General features: G+C 46.9%; 1 protein-coding gene across 1 annotated transcript in view; it reads right to left on the bottom strand.

The window, feature by feature from the left end:
• The window catches only part of LOC137167691 (antigen WC1.1-like), a gene marked incomplete at its 3' end in the record, with an annotated part of 55,606 nt that extends 39,151 nt beyond the window's left edge, over positions 1-16,455 (bottom strand). The window contains exon 1 of the mRNA XM_067569938.1: positions 16,029-16,455. Coding sequence (XP_067426039.1) covers positions 16,029-16,455 — 427 coding nt within the window. The remainder of the gene's footprint in view (positions 1-16,028) is intronic.
• Between the last annotated feature and the right edge of the window lie 547 nt (positions 16,456-17,002).

The following is a 17,002-nucleotide window of genomic DNA, read 5'->3' as shown; positions in this document are numbered from 1 at the left end:
ATTTTCTCGACAGGTGTACCGTTAATCAGGAACTTGAATCAAAATAAAGTCATCCAGATAAGGCCAATACAGAACATCCAAAAGATCACTAGCCATACCCATTTAGGGAACCAGTGATCTGGGGAGTTTTTAAGTCTTTGGTGGTAGGGATGACATCTTGGTATATCCTCTTCGCTCTGGAGTGGTTTCAAATCCTCTTCGCTCTGGAGTGGTTTCAAATCCTTTTCACTCTGGAGTGGCAAATCCTTTTCTTGAGCAGGGGAGAGGTTACAAGCACTTGCACCCTGTTCCACTGACCTTGTCATTACAGGTGCAGAGGTTCTTTTACAGTGTTAGGCATGTATTCAGGACTGGTAACCTTGGCACTTTACAACAGTGTTAGTGGTGAGAAGTACCTGGAGTGGGCCTTTCCAACGCAGTTTCAGGGCTGTCTGTCTTGGTGGACCTTTACGTGAATCCAATCACTGGGCTGTAGATCATGACATGCTTTTTGAGGGTCTTGGGGAAAGGCTTCTTGGACCTGTGAACAAAAGGCCTTAACACACTTCATTAATGCTTGACAATAAGTCAAATCAGTTTCATTAGCTAAATTAATATCCATTAGGTGAATTGATACTGGTGGAGAGCTAGAAAGCCTCACGGGTCAGCCCATTAGGATCTTGTGTGGTAAGAGTTCAGTCTTTTAGTTACATGATGATTTTATACTTATAAGGGCTAAAGGCAGGGCATCTGGCCATTTGAGGCTGGTTTCATGACAAATTTTGGCTAGTTTATTTTTTCAGAACACCATTCTGTCTTTTCACTGCCCCTGCAGACTGAGGGTGATGTGGGCAATAAAAGTTCTGTTGGATATCAAGAGCCTTGCAAACTTCTTTTATAACTTGACCTGTTACTGTTGGTAGACAGACGGATCCCAAAGCAAGGGATAAATTCCTTCACAAGCCTTTTGCTGACTATAACAATATCAGCCTTTGCACATGGGTAAACTTTTACCCATTCAAAAATAAACATACAATTACTAATACATATTAGACTGGACCAATATAAACACAAAACAACATAAATATGGCCTAAAATGCAGAAAGGACTGCAGCCTTAACAGCAGAGTCTGTTACAACATACCAATAAACTAAACATTTAACAACAACAATAATAAAAAATAACTATACAACATTTATAAAGCAGCAACATAAAATTCATTTAATATGGAAGCCTCCCAAAGTGGGGAAGCCTTTTGTTTTTAGAGTTAACCATAATTATGAACAACACCAAAGGCATAATGGGAATCATTAACAAATTTACCTTCGGTCAGGATACAAACTGTAGTTACAGGAAAAAAATTAGCTTCTTGATCAGGGTTCACAGAAGGGAAAGGGTTACTTTTAATTACCTCATGTTAAAAACAAACAGCATAATCAGCCACAAGAATACCTTTAAAATTTCTTTGACAGGAGCCAATAACATAGAAAATCAATTTTGGGTTCTACAAAAGGTGGATAACAATGAGGCAGGATTAAAAACTGGACATCGGGTGAGTGTAATATGACCTGCAAACAACAAAAGAATTTCATATTTTGTTAAACAAATATGAGGTACAAAAATAATAAGTGGAGAGCCAAAAATCAAAGTTTCCAAGGTTTTACCCAAGGCAGCTACAGCTGCAATGGCACGGAGACAAGGTGGAAGCCCTGCAGCTACAGGGTCCATGGCATTATTGTAACAGGCAATAATCTTATACTTATCCCCACACAATCTTACACAAAGCAATAAATATTTTCCAGGTTTTCTAACAGGAAAAATTGGGGTGTTTTAGAGGATTCAAATAGGCACAATAATTCCTTGTTTAAGGAGAGATGTAATTACAGGACATATTCCTTTTGTATGCTGGATATTTCAAAATCCTGTCCCTATTCAAAAAATACAGCCAAAATAGAATTTTCATTTTCACAAGGAAAATAACAAATTAATCCCATCTGGTAAACAATAAATAGTACAATCAAATTTTACAATATAAATGTCTACCTACCAGGTTAACTGAAAAATAAAAACTTAAAAGAAAAGCATGCTAATTAAAAATAGATCTCAAAGAAACAGATAGTGGTTTAGACACTAGATGAGGCATTAATTGGTTTACATTCTTCCTTGATAAGGGAATAGAGAAAACTCCTAAACTTTTAAGGTGGATCTGCTGACTTCAGTGTCTAGAAAGTGTTTATAAAACATTTTACTGGTTTTCCATCAATAAAACAAAACACATAAAAACCTGATTAATCTATTAACAAAAAGGGTGCATTAATGAAGTTACTATTTCTCAAACTGTCCTAATATAAAGGTTGAGTCTGGTCTCGGGGAGGAGGTGGTGGTGGCCCAAACATCCACTTCGACTGGCCAGATCGTCTTGGACATTCTGCTTTCCAGTGTCCCAACTGTCCACAATAGTGGCAGGAGGAATCTCCTGGGGCCAAAAAGGTACCACGTCCTACTCCCCAACCCCGGCCTCAACCTCTCTATATACTCTTTATCTAAATTTTCACTTTTTCCTTTTTGGAGTCCTTTAGACTCCTTACCCGGGACTTATGCAGTCTTTCTTTAGAGTTTTCACCCTGTTTGCATTTTATCTTTGGCCCCCCTTTCTCCTTTTGGCCATAAACCATGTTGTTCGAACCAAAATGCTTAAGGGCCCGATCCTTATTTTTTACAATTTCCCATTATGTTTACCCACTCCCTCCCCCTTTCTCAAAGGTTTTTAGAAACAAGAGAAGAGAAACGGAGAGAGAGATAAGGAGAGAGAAACAGAGAAAAAAAGAAAAAAAAAATCTCTCTCTCTCTCTTGAAACACTTAAGGTAGCACCTAATTACAAACAGTTTTTAAGATCCTTTTCACACACTTATTATACCACATAAGAGAAGTCTGACTGCCACTCAGTACTTCTGTACTTCTTCAGAGAAACCTGCCACTTAGTATTTCTTTCATTTCCCATGGTAGAGGTCTCTTTAGGAGTCTTATTTTCCTATGTGCCAGTATTTATCACACGCTTCGGCCGTCACCGACCAATCTCCTCGCGGAGGTATGGAACTGCGGTCCAGGTCTCCACACTCACTTCGTTCCCTACTGGCAATACATGAGGCGTCTCATTTCCCACTTGAAATATTTCTCTCACTGCCGCTTGTACCCCCGCTTCAGCCGCAAGGTTCTTCACCATCCTCCTTGCCTTATTCCAGGTCTGACTTAAGGCAAAGGCTTCCTTGTTGCCATGGGCTACCGACTCCCATAGGTCGGAGCCCAAGTATTCCCAGACAGTCTTATCAAATACAGTACTTGATTTTACAAAAAATCCCCTTCTTAGTTCCCACTTCAATAAGCAAGATAATTTATCCGGGGACACCTTTTCCCCTTGGCGCTCCGTGATACATATAAAAAATTCAAGCACCGTTTTTTCTTCAGCTGATGCAGCGTTTCCCATACTTAATTAATTAGCCGCTCACCTTTGAGCTCAAACACGTCCCTCTCGGACGACCACGCCTCTGGACGACCACGTCTCTCTCGGACAACCACGTCTCTGGGCGAACACGTCTGCCTCTGGGCGACCACGCCTGCCTCTGGGCGACCACGCCTGCCTCTCTGGGCGACCACGCCTGCCTCTGGGCGACCACGCCTGCCTCTCTGGGCGACCACGCCTGCCTCTGGGCAACCAGGAGCTGCCTTCACCGCAGTATCTCCTGTGAGCTCATACACGTCCCTCTTGGACGACCAGGAGCTGCGTCCAGCGCAGTACCTCCTGCAGCGGCTATAACTCCCGCGTTTCTTCTCCCTGCCCGACGCACAATCCAATCCACTTGAATTGCAATCACGTCGGGGTCACCATTTGTCGGGTTCCAATGCTGATAGCAGAGGACGAGGGAGGATTCCACTGCTGATGGCAGAGGATGCGGGACGGATAAAGCACAACAACCAATATGATTGCAAGCAGAATCGTTTATTCCATTTTGCTTTCCAGCTTATATACCTTTTAATCACCTTTGCTTACAATAACCACGCAATTGCTGATTGGCTATTATATGATTTCACCTACTTCACACGGGAACAGCTTACATATTACTGGTAGCTTCTTAGCTCACACAACTATCTTGTTTACGACCTTGAATACTTTCTACTATCTAGTGGATAGCGGCCAAGTCCCGGGAACTCGCCGCCAGTGAGGCGCCTGAGTGAAAGTGGCCACCTTCCAGCTCCCTGTAGGCAGCCTCACTTGACCCGGTGTCCAGCACCAGGCCTGCTGTAAGTGTCCACTTAGGTAGCCATCAGGTCAGGGTACAAATAATACACTCCCACAGTGTCGGATATTGCACCCCCATGCTGTGTCTTTGGTGCCATATTGTATTGGAGGTTTGAAGCATGAAAACTTGCAAAAGCCATTGCACTGAAATAGGCCAGACAGCCTGGGCTGTAGAACATTCATACCCCTTTAAAATGAGGCAATTTATGTATTACTATCTGTAGTAGCGTAGAGTTCCGAAGGCCCCTGAAATGAGCAGGGTGAAACCTTGTTATGGGTTGAGTTAAAACCCCACTGAGATAGATCAGTGTGAACTCACCCTGCAGTTAACGCAGCTGTAACCATAAGCACCCCCTGAGATAAAAGGTGTCTGTGAACCCACCCAGGAGCTTTTAGCTGAATAGTGTATTAGGTAGGGGAGTTGGGGGAGGAGAGTTCATACAGAAACTGAGAACAGACAAGAACAGAGGGAGAGGCAGAGACAGAAGAGCCGAGCAGTAGCCTGTGAGTGAGCACAGTGTGACCTTGGGAAAGCAAGAGAGAAATACTGAAAATATGGTTTTGGATGTGACACACCTCAGAAATGTTCCCTTCAGGAAGAGTTCACCTATCTCCCTGTCAGGCCATTTGCGTATTGGGTATTGTCTGCCTCACCACAGAGGCCTATCTGCAGGCAGAACCAGAGCGAGTCAAAAGATTGTGAAATCTACAAGGGAGAAAATCTGCAGAAAGAAAGAAAACAGCAGAGGTGTTAGACGAGAGAAGTTGGGAGCAGGCCTCAGAGGCCTACAGCAAGCCCTGCAATAGATTGCGGTGTGCAGTTGCTCTAGCAGGACACGCCCCATGGCCACGATGCACAGCTCAAGCCTGTCTTGGACTGGTCTCCATCTTCCAAACCTCAAGGGTTCAAACATCCCGGGTCAGGTCCCAGAATCATGAGACTGGCTTACAAATCATGAGATGTTTTAAAACAATAGTTTGGGTTCTTGTCCTTTGCCTTCTGTGTCGGAGACTTTCAGTGGCCTCTCGGTGTTCCAGCTTCTCTCCAGAACCACGAGGGCTAGACCATCGCTGTGTTTAAATGAAGGCTGAGACTCTCATGCAGTCTCTGGACTCCAGGAGCTGGGACTATATAATCATGAGCATTGGCAACACTGCAATGTTTTCTTCCTACAGACACTCGAAGTGCCAGGACACAGGAGCCATGCTAACAGCAGAGGGGTCTCCTGGGAAAGGATTCAACCCCCGCTTTAGGGAGCTGGAAGCCAGGACAGCTCAGGCTGCAGCAGCCCTGAGAATCAGCTCCCCTGTGTGCCCCGCCTCGCAGAGCGGTCTGGGGGAGAGAGGAGAAGCTGCTCTAGCTGCTCTGGCAGATCCTTCAGTGCAGTGGTTCTCAGGCAGGCAGGGGTACGTGTGTCCTTGGGGGTACGTACAGATCTTCCAGGGAGTAGATCGGTGTTTTACAGCTTGAACTGGCTCTGCTACAGTGCACGTGTCTGAGCTGGTACCCACACGCCAACATGGCTGAAACACGCAACTTCCCCTCCTGGGTGTTTCCATGCCCCCCGTTCCTTTCCATGGGGTGCTGGCCTGGCTCCTCTGCGGCCAGAGACCCTGATGTGCAGCAGTTAGTGGTGTTGGGAGAGGATTTGTTTTCTCTGGCTAGTGACTGCCCCCAATGTTATTCCCACCAGCACCTCATTGCCTGTCTCTGCAGCTACCGTTCCCCATGTATGAGGAGGTGACTAGGTTGGAACGAGTGACCACAGATCAGACACTGCAACATTGCAGCCATAACATAGATGTGCAGATTTTAAGACCAATGGAGACAATGAAATAACCCAGTGTAACCCCCATACCCAACACAGGCCACCAAAGTCACCCTGCACTGAGCCACAACCTGGATTAGAGCAAAGCCTCAGAGCCCTCAGGAGACTGAACTAGTGTGTGTCACAGGCAGAGAAGAGGAAGGACCGAGGTGCACCAATATCTGAGGCCCCTGCAATGGCAGGGAATTGAAAAGAAAGCCATGTCTGGGAAATTGAGATGTACTTTGCTTGTGTCTTGGCACCGATTTCACTGAGGATTCATCTGGAGAACACTTTTCTGGCTTCTCCACTGCTCAGTGCTCAGCTCAGCATTCATTTTAAACTCTTATCTGTAGATTGCCATGGAAATGAACATCCCACTGCATGAACACGATCGGTTGTACTGGGGTTTCCCATAACAAGTCATTGACTTGTTACTTTTTGTAGCCGTATTGGTTCAGTGGAAAACCAGACTCTGATTGACCGTCCCCTTGTCACTATTATTTATAAAATGTATTTATCATCCTAGGCAAAATATTTATTCTCTGTATTTATTGCTAATGTGGAATTCTTTTCAGCATTTGTTAAATTTCAGGTGTGAATCACCCAGGGAGAATTTCCCATTTATCTCCTTGGAGTCAATGAAAGTTTCAAGTCTAAATTAGGTTTAGAAACAACCTTCTTGGTCATCTCCGAATGTTCTCTTGCTGGTTGCTAATTTTCACCACATGCCTCTGAACTTTCCACTTAAACTCTCGCACCATCAATCAGCCTGCCATGCCCACTGGTGGCCCATCCTTGTCTCTGGGATTTGTTCAATCTCAGCCTCTCCCAGAGATGAGCCCTGGAAACTGCTCAGTTCATCTGTCAAGAAAAACGTACACTCCTGGGCAGATTTTCAGAAATGATTTATTACGAAAAAGGCACAAATTCAAGCTGAAAACATTACAGGGATAAAAGTCAGGAAACATCTACCCCATCCGATCAGTGGGAAATTACGGAGAGGAAATTTCTGAACCTTTTCCCACTCACAGTTGTATTTCCTGCAACTTCACACAAACCCTAATGAAACACCTGCTGTGTCTATCCACCTGGCAGGGACTGTCTCTGGGCCATCATAGCAGAGGGAGCTTTTCTGAGAGAAAGAGGACAAGCGTTTGGATCATCACAAGCTTATTTGGTCCAATCAAATTGTTCTGATACTGATCCCTCAGTCACCATGTCCCACATCATCATAATCTGTGTCTCCAGGAGGCAGGAACTGGGTTTCCTTCTCCATCCCAGAGATGCCTTCACTCCTTAGTGAATGCAGACGCCAACCTGAAAATACCAAGGGAGACATACAGTCAGTGGATCCATTCTATAGCTACGTGTGGCCGCACAGCAAGAGTGGATTGCACTTTATAGTATGGGTTAGGAAATGTTCCCTCCTCATTCTTCTGATAGTGTCCATGACAAGTTCTAATCTCTCATCTCCGTGCATGTTCTGGAAATAAAATCTTTGGTTTTCAGGCCAGGTAAAGTTGCCAAGTGACAAGTGTATTTACCTGTCACTTCATGTACAAATCCCAAACTCTTACAAGCAGGGAGCTCTTAGTTAAGGACATCCTAAAATTCACGCTGCACTAACAGTAAACAAAAACATATTAAACAGTAAACAAAAACATAAGCAATGCCCATTTCATCACCACTCCATTTCCTCTGAGTTTAATGATGGTGTCTCTCCTCATGACACAACGGTGAGTGGAGATTATGGCCATGGATAATGGACAAGGCCCAGTTTTACAGAAAGTGTCTCATCTCTTTAACATTTGCGCAGCGGGAGCAGGACTTTAGTTTATAAGATTCTGCCCAAAGGACACACATGCAGTAAATGGCTGGGAATCCAGGACATCAAGGGTGTGGGCAGCCACCCCAGGATTTACACCTAGAGACTGAGGGATCCCAGGTATCTTGCTGATTTCTCCACTGAGTACCGCACAGCGAGGACCCTGCTTTTCCTGACACCATCGAGGTGCTGAGGGAATGAAGAGAAGGAGAGTTTTTCTCACAGGCATCGGCTTGGCCAGGGTTGTTCCCTTCCTGTGTAACCCACATTTCCAGCCATCCCATTCTGGAGAGAAACCGTGAAGTGCAAACAGTTCTCCACTCACCTGTGTGTGAATCCCTGTTCCTGTCACGCGTCCCAGGGCCTTCCTCATCATTCTGCCCCCAAACAGGGTCATCTTCAGGGTCAGGCACTTCTCTGGCATCATCATAACCATCCCCTGTGACATCTGCAGGCAGGGCAGAGGCACCTGCAGTGAAGATGTGAAGTGATTAAGAGAATATTCACGGCGAACTATGAGCTGCAGCTATCCCAGCTACACCGATCTCTGGGGCTCTCTTAGCACTTAACTTCCATCTTTGAGGCAGTAAGGGGAGCCCTTCTCTGCAACCCTCAGGCTCAGAGGGATTTTACATATCACGTTTATTTGATTGTGAGGATCCTGGGGCTCGCAGATGACGAGGGGGAGTTCTAGAAAGAGGTGACTGGGATCTAGTCCAGCAGAATCGCTCCACAAGGCCTTTTGTTCTAATCATTAGAAATAGAAATGGAATTGTCCAGAGAGTTTGTCCCCAGCTTCCAAAACTTGACATTATTTTAAAACGTCTTTTCAATGCCTTCTCCTGCTAAAGTTTACCTCATAATCTGCCATCCGTCTCCAACACACTGACAGCACTGGGAGCTGAGCTACCTAGTAAGGGTGAGCGATGGGCCTTTGGGTGTAGTATCTGTATGTCCCACCCACCCCATCACAGAGTGTGTGAAACTGATGTGTATAAGCTGCAATAGCCACAGGCCAGGAAAGGCTGGCGGGGAACATTGCTGCACTGCAGAGGTCTCTGCTTCAGTGTGTTGTCTTTACAAATCGTGAGTAACCTTAGTGCTCACGGCAGTGAGGGTCACAGAGCAGTGAGCTGAGCCAGGTACAGCGTGGGCAGCTCCTGTGCGAACTACTCCTTCCGTCCCTGCAATGGGTCTGTGTCATGACCTAGGACATCACACGCTTCCCTACATCTTGTGCTCCACACAGCTCTTGTACTGCACCTGATCTGTGCCCCCAGCGTTACATCAACAGCAAATACTGCTTGGTGAACTTAGTAGTTTTCTTAACAAACCACTATTGTCTCTAATGGTAAATACATTTAGTTATTTCGACAGGGCAAAGTTGCTCCCAGGAGGCGGATTCACTGCTCACCTCGATCATCAAGAGTCTGGGGGATGTCATCTGATGACTGGGGGACGTTGTTCAAGGGAGACTCCTCCACGTTATCGTAATCCAACTGAGACCCCCCAGGGGAAGCTCCCTCTAAAACAGCAAACACCACACTCAGCCTGTGTCACCACAAGTTACTGTAATCCAACTGAGTCTGTCATGGAATCGTAGAATAATAGGGTTGGAAGGGACCTCAGGAGGTCATCTAGTCCAATCCCCTGCTCAAAGCAGAACCAACCCCAGTTAAACCATCCCAGCCAGGGCTTTGCCAAGCCAGGCCTTAAACCTCCAAGGGTGTAGATTCCACAGCCTCCCTAGGTAACCTATTCCAGTGCTTCACCACGTGCCTAATGAAAAAGATTTTCCTAATATCCAACCTAGACCTCCTGCACTGCAACTCAAGACCATTGCTCCTAGTTCTGTCATCTGCCACCACTGAGAACAGCCAAGCTCCATCCTCCTACACTTCAGGTAGTTAAAGGTTGCTATCAAATTCCTCCTCATTCTTCTGTTCTGCAGACTAAACAAGCCTAGTTCCACAGCCTCTCCTCGTAAGTCATGTGCTCCAGGCCCCTAATCATTTTTGTTGCCCTCCTCTGGACTCTCTCCAATTTGTCCACTTCCTTTCTGTAGTGGGGGCCCATAACTGGACACAAACAGAGCAGAAATATTACTTCCCACAATCTGTTTGCAATGCTCCTACAAATGCAGCTCAGATATGCTGTTAGCCTTGTTGGAAAATCAGGGCACACTGTTGACTCCAGCATCTTGTCCAGTGAAACACCCAGGTCCTTTTCTGCAGAACTGCTGCTTAGGCACTCGTTTCCCGGTCTGTAGCAGTGTATGGGATTCTCCATCCTAAGTGTAGAAACTCTGAACTGTCCTTGTTGAATCTTGTCAGATTTATTTTGGCCCAGTCCTCCAATTTGTTTAGGTTACTCTGTATCCTATCCCTACTCTCCAGCGTATCTACCACTCCCCCCATCTTAGTGTCAGCTGCAAACTTGCTGAGGATACAATTCCTCCCATCTTCCAGATCATTAATGAAGATGTTGAACAAAACTGGCTTGAGCACCGACATCTGGGGAAGTCCACTTATTACCAGCTGCCAACTAGACATTGAGCCATTGATCACTATCCATCTGATAGTCCATTCATCCATCCTGTGCCTTCCCCCATTACCTTTTTCTGATCCGGGCTCATTTTCCCCCTCGCTGTCCCTAGAGTAATGCTGCAGCTTTGTCACTGAATCAACTGAATAGGAAACTGGAGAGACGAGAAACAGAAATTCATCATGGTGAGAACAGCAGAACTGTGGGCCTGGGAACACAACTGGGCCCTGGAGCAGGATTTCTGGTCTCAGTCTCGTCCTCCTTCCAGAGGAGATGCTGAATCACAGCAGCTATGAGCCAGAAGAGTCTGACACAAAATGTGATAAAAGTGACAGGAGATGCTACAGTCTGACCTGAAAGACGCTGGGAATTCCCATTCCCCAGTGGGTGAGTGAAGGACACTCGTCTCTGGCTATAGATCCAGGACAGTTCCACAATGGTCCTGGCCTCCTCAGTCACAGAGGGGACTGCTCCTTCTTAAGGGTAAATACCCACCTCCCTCATTAATCAGTGGATCAGCTCTCCCTGTTGTTTCCTGATTAGGCCGTCACACTGATAGACCGGACTTTATCTGTGTGTGCAGGTTTACCTGCTTTAACCTTGGAAATAACTCTCATTTCTTTTCCTAGTGAATACATCCTTAGACAGTTTATTACAGGATTGGCTACGAGCATCCTTGGTGTGAGATCTAAGGTGCAATTGACCTGGGGTGAGCGACTGGTCCTTTGGGACTGGCAGTGACCTGAATACTGCTGTGATTTTTGGTGTAAGGGACCATCTATCACAAAGGAAAGCTTGCCTAGGTGACAGGATAGATCAGAGCACCCAAGGGGACTGTCTGTGACTCCATGGTGAGGCTGTAATAGTGCCCGAGGCGTTTACACTTGATGCTTGATGGGTGAAATCTAAGTATAGAATTGACAGCCAATTTGGGGTTTGTGCCCTGCTTCTTTTCAGTCTGCCTTGAGGTTGGTACTGACACACGTGAGCCAGGGCCGGAGACCTTGACGTCAGCCAAGACAGGTTCTAGAGCAGAGCCTGTGAATCACTCTAACCATCTTGGCAGTGGTGTTGGGGGATGGCCTGAGCATGTTCCCAGAGTCACAGCACAGCACAGCTCTTGGGCAGGATGTTCCCATCTGACAGTGAGACAAAACGGCACAGAGGATAAAAGGGTCGTGACTCAAAGTCATGACACTCTCCTGGGCTGATCTCTCTGCTCTGGGGGCAGGAGGGACCCCACCCAGCAGACCAGGCACTGCAGTGGCAGGGGACAGAGAACATCTCCTGAATCAATTTTCCAAAATGATTTTCAAATGACAGTTTAGCCTCACCCCCGACAATCACTTTCCTGATTCTTAACAGGTCACACTCCAAGGCTGCAGGAGGGGCAGAGTGACATTAACTGTCCCTAGAAATGGGACTTGCAGAGTATGGTGGGGAGGAAGCCCATTTTCATTGGTCGACATGAGTAACTGCTGTTCTCAGCACAGACCCAACTCCTGCAGCATTCACGGCTAAAGCTGGGTGAGAAACAGAATTTTTGGTTTGCTGGAGATTGTAAAAAAAAAATTTTAATGATTTTGTGTTCAGCCAAAAATGACTTTTTAATTTTTTTTTTGGCAAAGTCAAAGTAAAAGAAAAACGAAAAATTCATATTGAATGAAACAGTTTGCGATTTATCCAAATGATATTTAACTTTTTAAAAATAAAATTAAAGGAAATTTCTAAATGAAAGTAATTTAAAATTGAAAAAACAAAATGTTTTGTTTAGAAAATGTTGAAACAAACCAAATTTGTTTGTGTGTGTGTGTGTGTGTTTGGAACAGTTTGGTGAAATTGACATGAATTTGTAAAATGTTTCGGCATCTCTGAGTCTGTATTTTTCACGGTTGTATTTGTGTGGTGAGGAATATTTGTGATCACTGAGTCAGCAGCAGCAATAAACTCTTGCATTTTGTTTCTCAGGAAAAACAGAACTATAGATGGACTGCCATCTAGCAAGGTGGAAGCTGTACTGAACCCTGAGCAAAATCTTTTTCTCCTAGAGAAGAACTGGTGGGTGCTAACGGCAGTGCCCCTGGTGAGTGACTTCCCCTTCATAAAATTTCAGTGGCACCTGTGCGTACATAATATTCACCTAATTTTTGTGTAACCAAACATTTCCCCCAGCTCCAATCACAAGCTCACACGGCTGGAGGTGCTGTGATTTAGCTCTGGGTCAGGGTCACAGAATGGAAAGTGCGTTAAATATTTGTTCCCTGTTAGGATTGAGACACACAGACCTGAGTGACTGAACATCTCCTGCTTCTCTCTCATCAGGTTATAATCAATCTCCTCATACACAGTCTCAGAGAAGGGATCCAATGCTTTCCTGGAACCTGAAAACAAAGTGCCGTGTTTGCATAGGTCATTGCAACCAGAGATGGGAAATACAATGAGATCATCCCCTCCTTTCCCCTGGGGCCAGTGCTGGACTGGTCCCAACAACACATTCCTACTGCTCTGCCCAGGGTAGATTTATATGTCCCAGGTGACGGTGAGGACATCCCTTTCCACTGCACCCCTTTGGTAAAGGTTCCACAGGCTCGTTCATTGCCAGGAAGATTTTTCACATTCAGCCTAAATGTTCAGTTTTTAATCTCAATCCATTATTCGCGGTTATTCCCCTTTGGAACAGCTTAAATATTTCTTCTCCCCCATGCTGGTGTTTGCCCCCATATGCAAAATGGTGATGAAACTTTTTCCCCATAGAGTTTAAGGCAGGAAGGCACCATTAGATATTCTACTGTGTTTTTTAAATGTTTTCTCGGTGATGCTTTTTCCTAAGAATACGGTGTAATGTGCTGAGACAGAGCTGGGTGGTAACTGGTAATTGCTGGCAATGCACTGCTCAGAGCCCTTGGGCAGAAACAAGCACAGCGCGGGGGCTGGCCTTTAGGCAGGCTGACTTCTGGGGATCTCACAGTGTAAGGCAGGGGGCTGTGCAGCCTTCAAACCCCTTGGTCAGAAGGGCTGAGACAGGGCGTCCTACGCAGAGATGGGACAGCTGGAGACCTGCGGCCTGACTGGGCACTCCTGGAGTGGAGCACGGGGGGATACAGGTGCAGTTTCCCTGAAACTGGGATGCTCCCTAGTTAGCATCACCTCTAAATTGTATAGCTGAGCTGTTCCAATGCAAGAAAGTTAATGAAATATTAAAAAAGAGAGGAGTTAACAGGCACCCTTGGCCACCCCTCCTGGCCTGGTAACGCCTTCACTGACACCCTGCAGCACCCCTGCTACTGCTGAGGCATTTCACACAGAGACACCAATCGGGACCCACCTCTGCGCTGGGCCCTGGTGCTTCGCACCTGCGCACCCAGAACAATTAAGACGAAGCAGAGCAGGGTCCCCAGGATAATGCAGACGACCACGGGCACCGTGACTCTCCCGCTGTCGATTGGAGGGCGGCGCGGGGAAGCTGGATGGAAATAAACATGGAAGAGATTATTCTGTGAGAGTCAGGGGGGCCCTGGGGAGCTCCCCAGTCACTCATTGCACGGCCCAGGACAGCAGGTAATGGGCTGGGACACGTTCTGTGCGCCATGGTGGCAGCTCACAGGCTGCTGTGTAAATCATGGGCCTGGCCCTGTACAGGGAGATTTTGAATAGAGCAGTAAAAGAGCCAAGGACCACATAATCGTGTATCATACTTGTTGCTCAGAGCAGCCAAAAATGATAGGCCTTTCAGCAGGTCTGTGCAGCTTTGGCATGACTAAGGCAGGAGGGAAGAGGAGCCCCTTTATAACCTTTGCCTGACCCTGCTCTCCCTCCCTGCTGCTCTGGTGGACGTGCTGGGATCTGTGCTTCAGGAAAAGACCAATAAGCTTATTTATGCATGTCCTGTGGGAGATGTTTGTCCTGGCCTCAAGATACGCAAATTCTGTCAGAACATACCTGGCTAATTAAGTACTCTGGTAACCTTAGGTCTTGCTTTTGATTTTCTTTTCGTGTTCCTTGTCCTGTGATTGTCTGCTAACGAGGATAAATGGGGGGGAGGGGATCTCTGCTTGGACTCAGTGGTGAGTGGGTGAGTGTGTTTTTTGGATCCTACAACAACAGCTGGAAGATCTGGACAATCAGAAAGCCGTCGCTGTTCCCACTCGAAAGCTGTCCCAGACTTCGGTAATTGTTAAGGGTTGAGGGTTGGGTGTTTTACTAACCTGTTGCGGACGTGTGTAAGTGCTTGAGCCTAAGTAAAAGTATTCTTCAAAGTAAGCGCACGCTCGTGTGGGGCTGGAGCCTGAGTAAAGGTACAGCTTTGTAGTAAGAGCACTGCTGTGTTACACTGTTTCTACCAGTCCAGCTATCGACTGGACGCCGTGTCTCCATCTGACTTATTTCCTGACACCACCTCGCACAAAGTAAAGTTACCACGAGCTTTGGGTTGGCAGAACCCCAGGTAACGGCCCCGTCAGCCAGAACCAGCAGACAGGAATAGCTCCCTTCATACTGCCTGCAGCTCCCACCCCTGGGTCATTCCCCCTTCGATTTCACAGGGCAGGGAAAGGAACTCCTTCCCTGAGGCTGCAGCCTGCAGCTCAGAAAGGATGTGGACAAATTAGAGAGAGTCCAATGGAGGGCAACAAAAATGATTAGGGGGCTGGAGCAGATGACTTATGATAAGAGGCTAAGGTAACTAGCTTGTATAATCTGCAGAAGAGAAGAATGAGGGGGACTTGATATCAGCCTTTAACTACCTGAAGGGAGCTCCAGAGAGGATGGAGCTAGGCTGTTCTCAGTGGTGGCAGATGACAGAACAAGGAGCAATGGTCTCAAGTTGCAGTGTGGGAGGTCTAGGTTGGATATTAGTAAAAACTATTTCACTAGGAGGCTCTTGAAGCACTGGAATGGGTTACCTAGGGAGGTGGTGGAATCTCCATCTTTACAGGTTTTTAAGGCTCAGCTTGACAAAGCCCTGGCTGGGACGATGTAGTCAGGGTTGGCTCTGCTTTGAGCGGGGGGTTGGACTAGAGAACCTCCTGAGATCCCTTCCAACTCAAATCATCTATGATTCCATCCCTCTGTGACCCAGCACCAGGTACATTTAACCCTTGAAGGGAGGAGGGGGATGTTTTACCTGTTGTAGTCTGTGATGCTGTCATCTCTGTCACACCTGCAAAGGGAAAGGAGGAGAGTTGGAGTCTGGAGCGAGGGGCAGGGGGAAGAAGTTTTGTTACCAGGAGGAATAAGTCCCTGGGGTCTCCAGTTGTCACCTGTTCTGATTCCCACACCCTCCCTCCCAGCAGCACTGGGTCTGTATGTTAGTGACTTACGGTCCAAGTCCCTCATGCTGAGGACTCTAGTAACAAACCAGCACTGGGACCTGGGATGGATGCAGGGGCCATGTGGGTTGATGCCTTAATCAATATGCACCAATAAAGGTTCTACCCCACAGCATCCATGATGCTCCTGTACACAGGGGATGGGAGGGGCTTGTCTGTGACCAAGTGGGTAGTGAGGGGCAGGCGGATCCATCCTCCTCCCAGATAATTACAGCACGTGGCAGAAACATCCCCTGTCACTCACCTGAGCAATTCACGGCAGCATCTTCCTTATGACCACAGTTGCTCTCACCCCAGGGCGTGGCAGGACAGTGCCAGAGAGATGACTCTGTCCCTCTGCAGTTCACCTTCTCCACCCAGATGGGACCAGTCCCCTCGCCGAATGCAGCCTCGCCCGGGGCAGATACGGCAGATCCACAGCCCAGTTGTTTACACACAACGTTAGCGTCCGCCAGGTCCCAGGAGTCATCACAAACTGTTCCCCAGGAGCCACGGTGCCAGACCTCCACTCTCCCCGAGCAGCTGTCCTCTCCTCCCACGACACGCAACTTCTCCTTGTCTGGAAATGCAGAAACCTCACATGTCACTAGGACAGCTGGGAAAGTCCTTAGGGACCAACAGGGAGACACAGAGAGGCGGAGATACCTGTGCAACTCATAGAGTTCGGGCATTCGACAAATGGAGTCTGCAGTGGTTTCCCTTTCCTTCCTATGGAGATAAACATGGAGGTGAATGCACAGGCCAGCACATGAGATGCAGGTTACGTAGGGTTTATTGGTATTTCATACGGCTAGTGGCAGCACTTTACAAATTGGCTTAAAGCCTAAATCTGAGATACTGAATAATTAATTAGCTACTGAGATGTTACTGTGGATTTCGCAGTCTTTAAGCAGCTCCCTGCTGGCAGGTGTGTGTCTTTATGTAACTGGTAAGACAGTATCTGAGTCTACTCTAGTTGTCCCTGCAGACAACACCCCTGAATCCACTGCCCAGAGGCTGGAGTGTAAATAGATGCCTGAACTGAAACTCACCCTCATTAGCGCCGGAACCAATAGAAGAGGGCTGGTAATATTGAGAGGGGGCATTACAGGAGTCCCAGGTCTGAATTTCCCCACATGGAGAGGCAGTGTGTTGCAGTGGTTATGGCACTGCAATAGGACTCAAAAGACTGGGGCTCTATTTCTGTCTCTGCATCAGACCTGCTGTGTGACCTTGGGC

Source organism: Emydura macquarii, unplaced genomic scaffold (genome assembly GCF_026122565.2).
Source record: "Emydura macquarii macquarii isolate MOO-44397 ecotype Brisbane River unplaced genomic scaffold, CSIRO-AGI_Emac_v2 contig_2966, whole genome shotgun sequence".
In the NCBI taxonomy this organism is placed as follows: Eukaryota; Metazoa; Chordata; order Testudines; family Chelidae; genus Emydura; species Emydura macquarii.
This window is presented reverse-complemented; position numbering and strand designations above follow the sequence as displayed.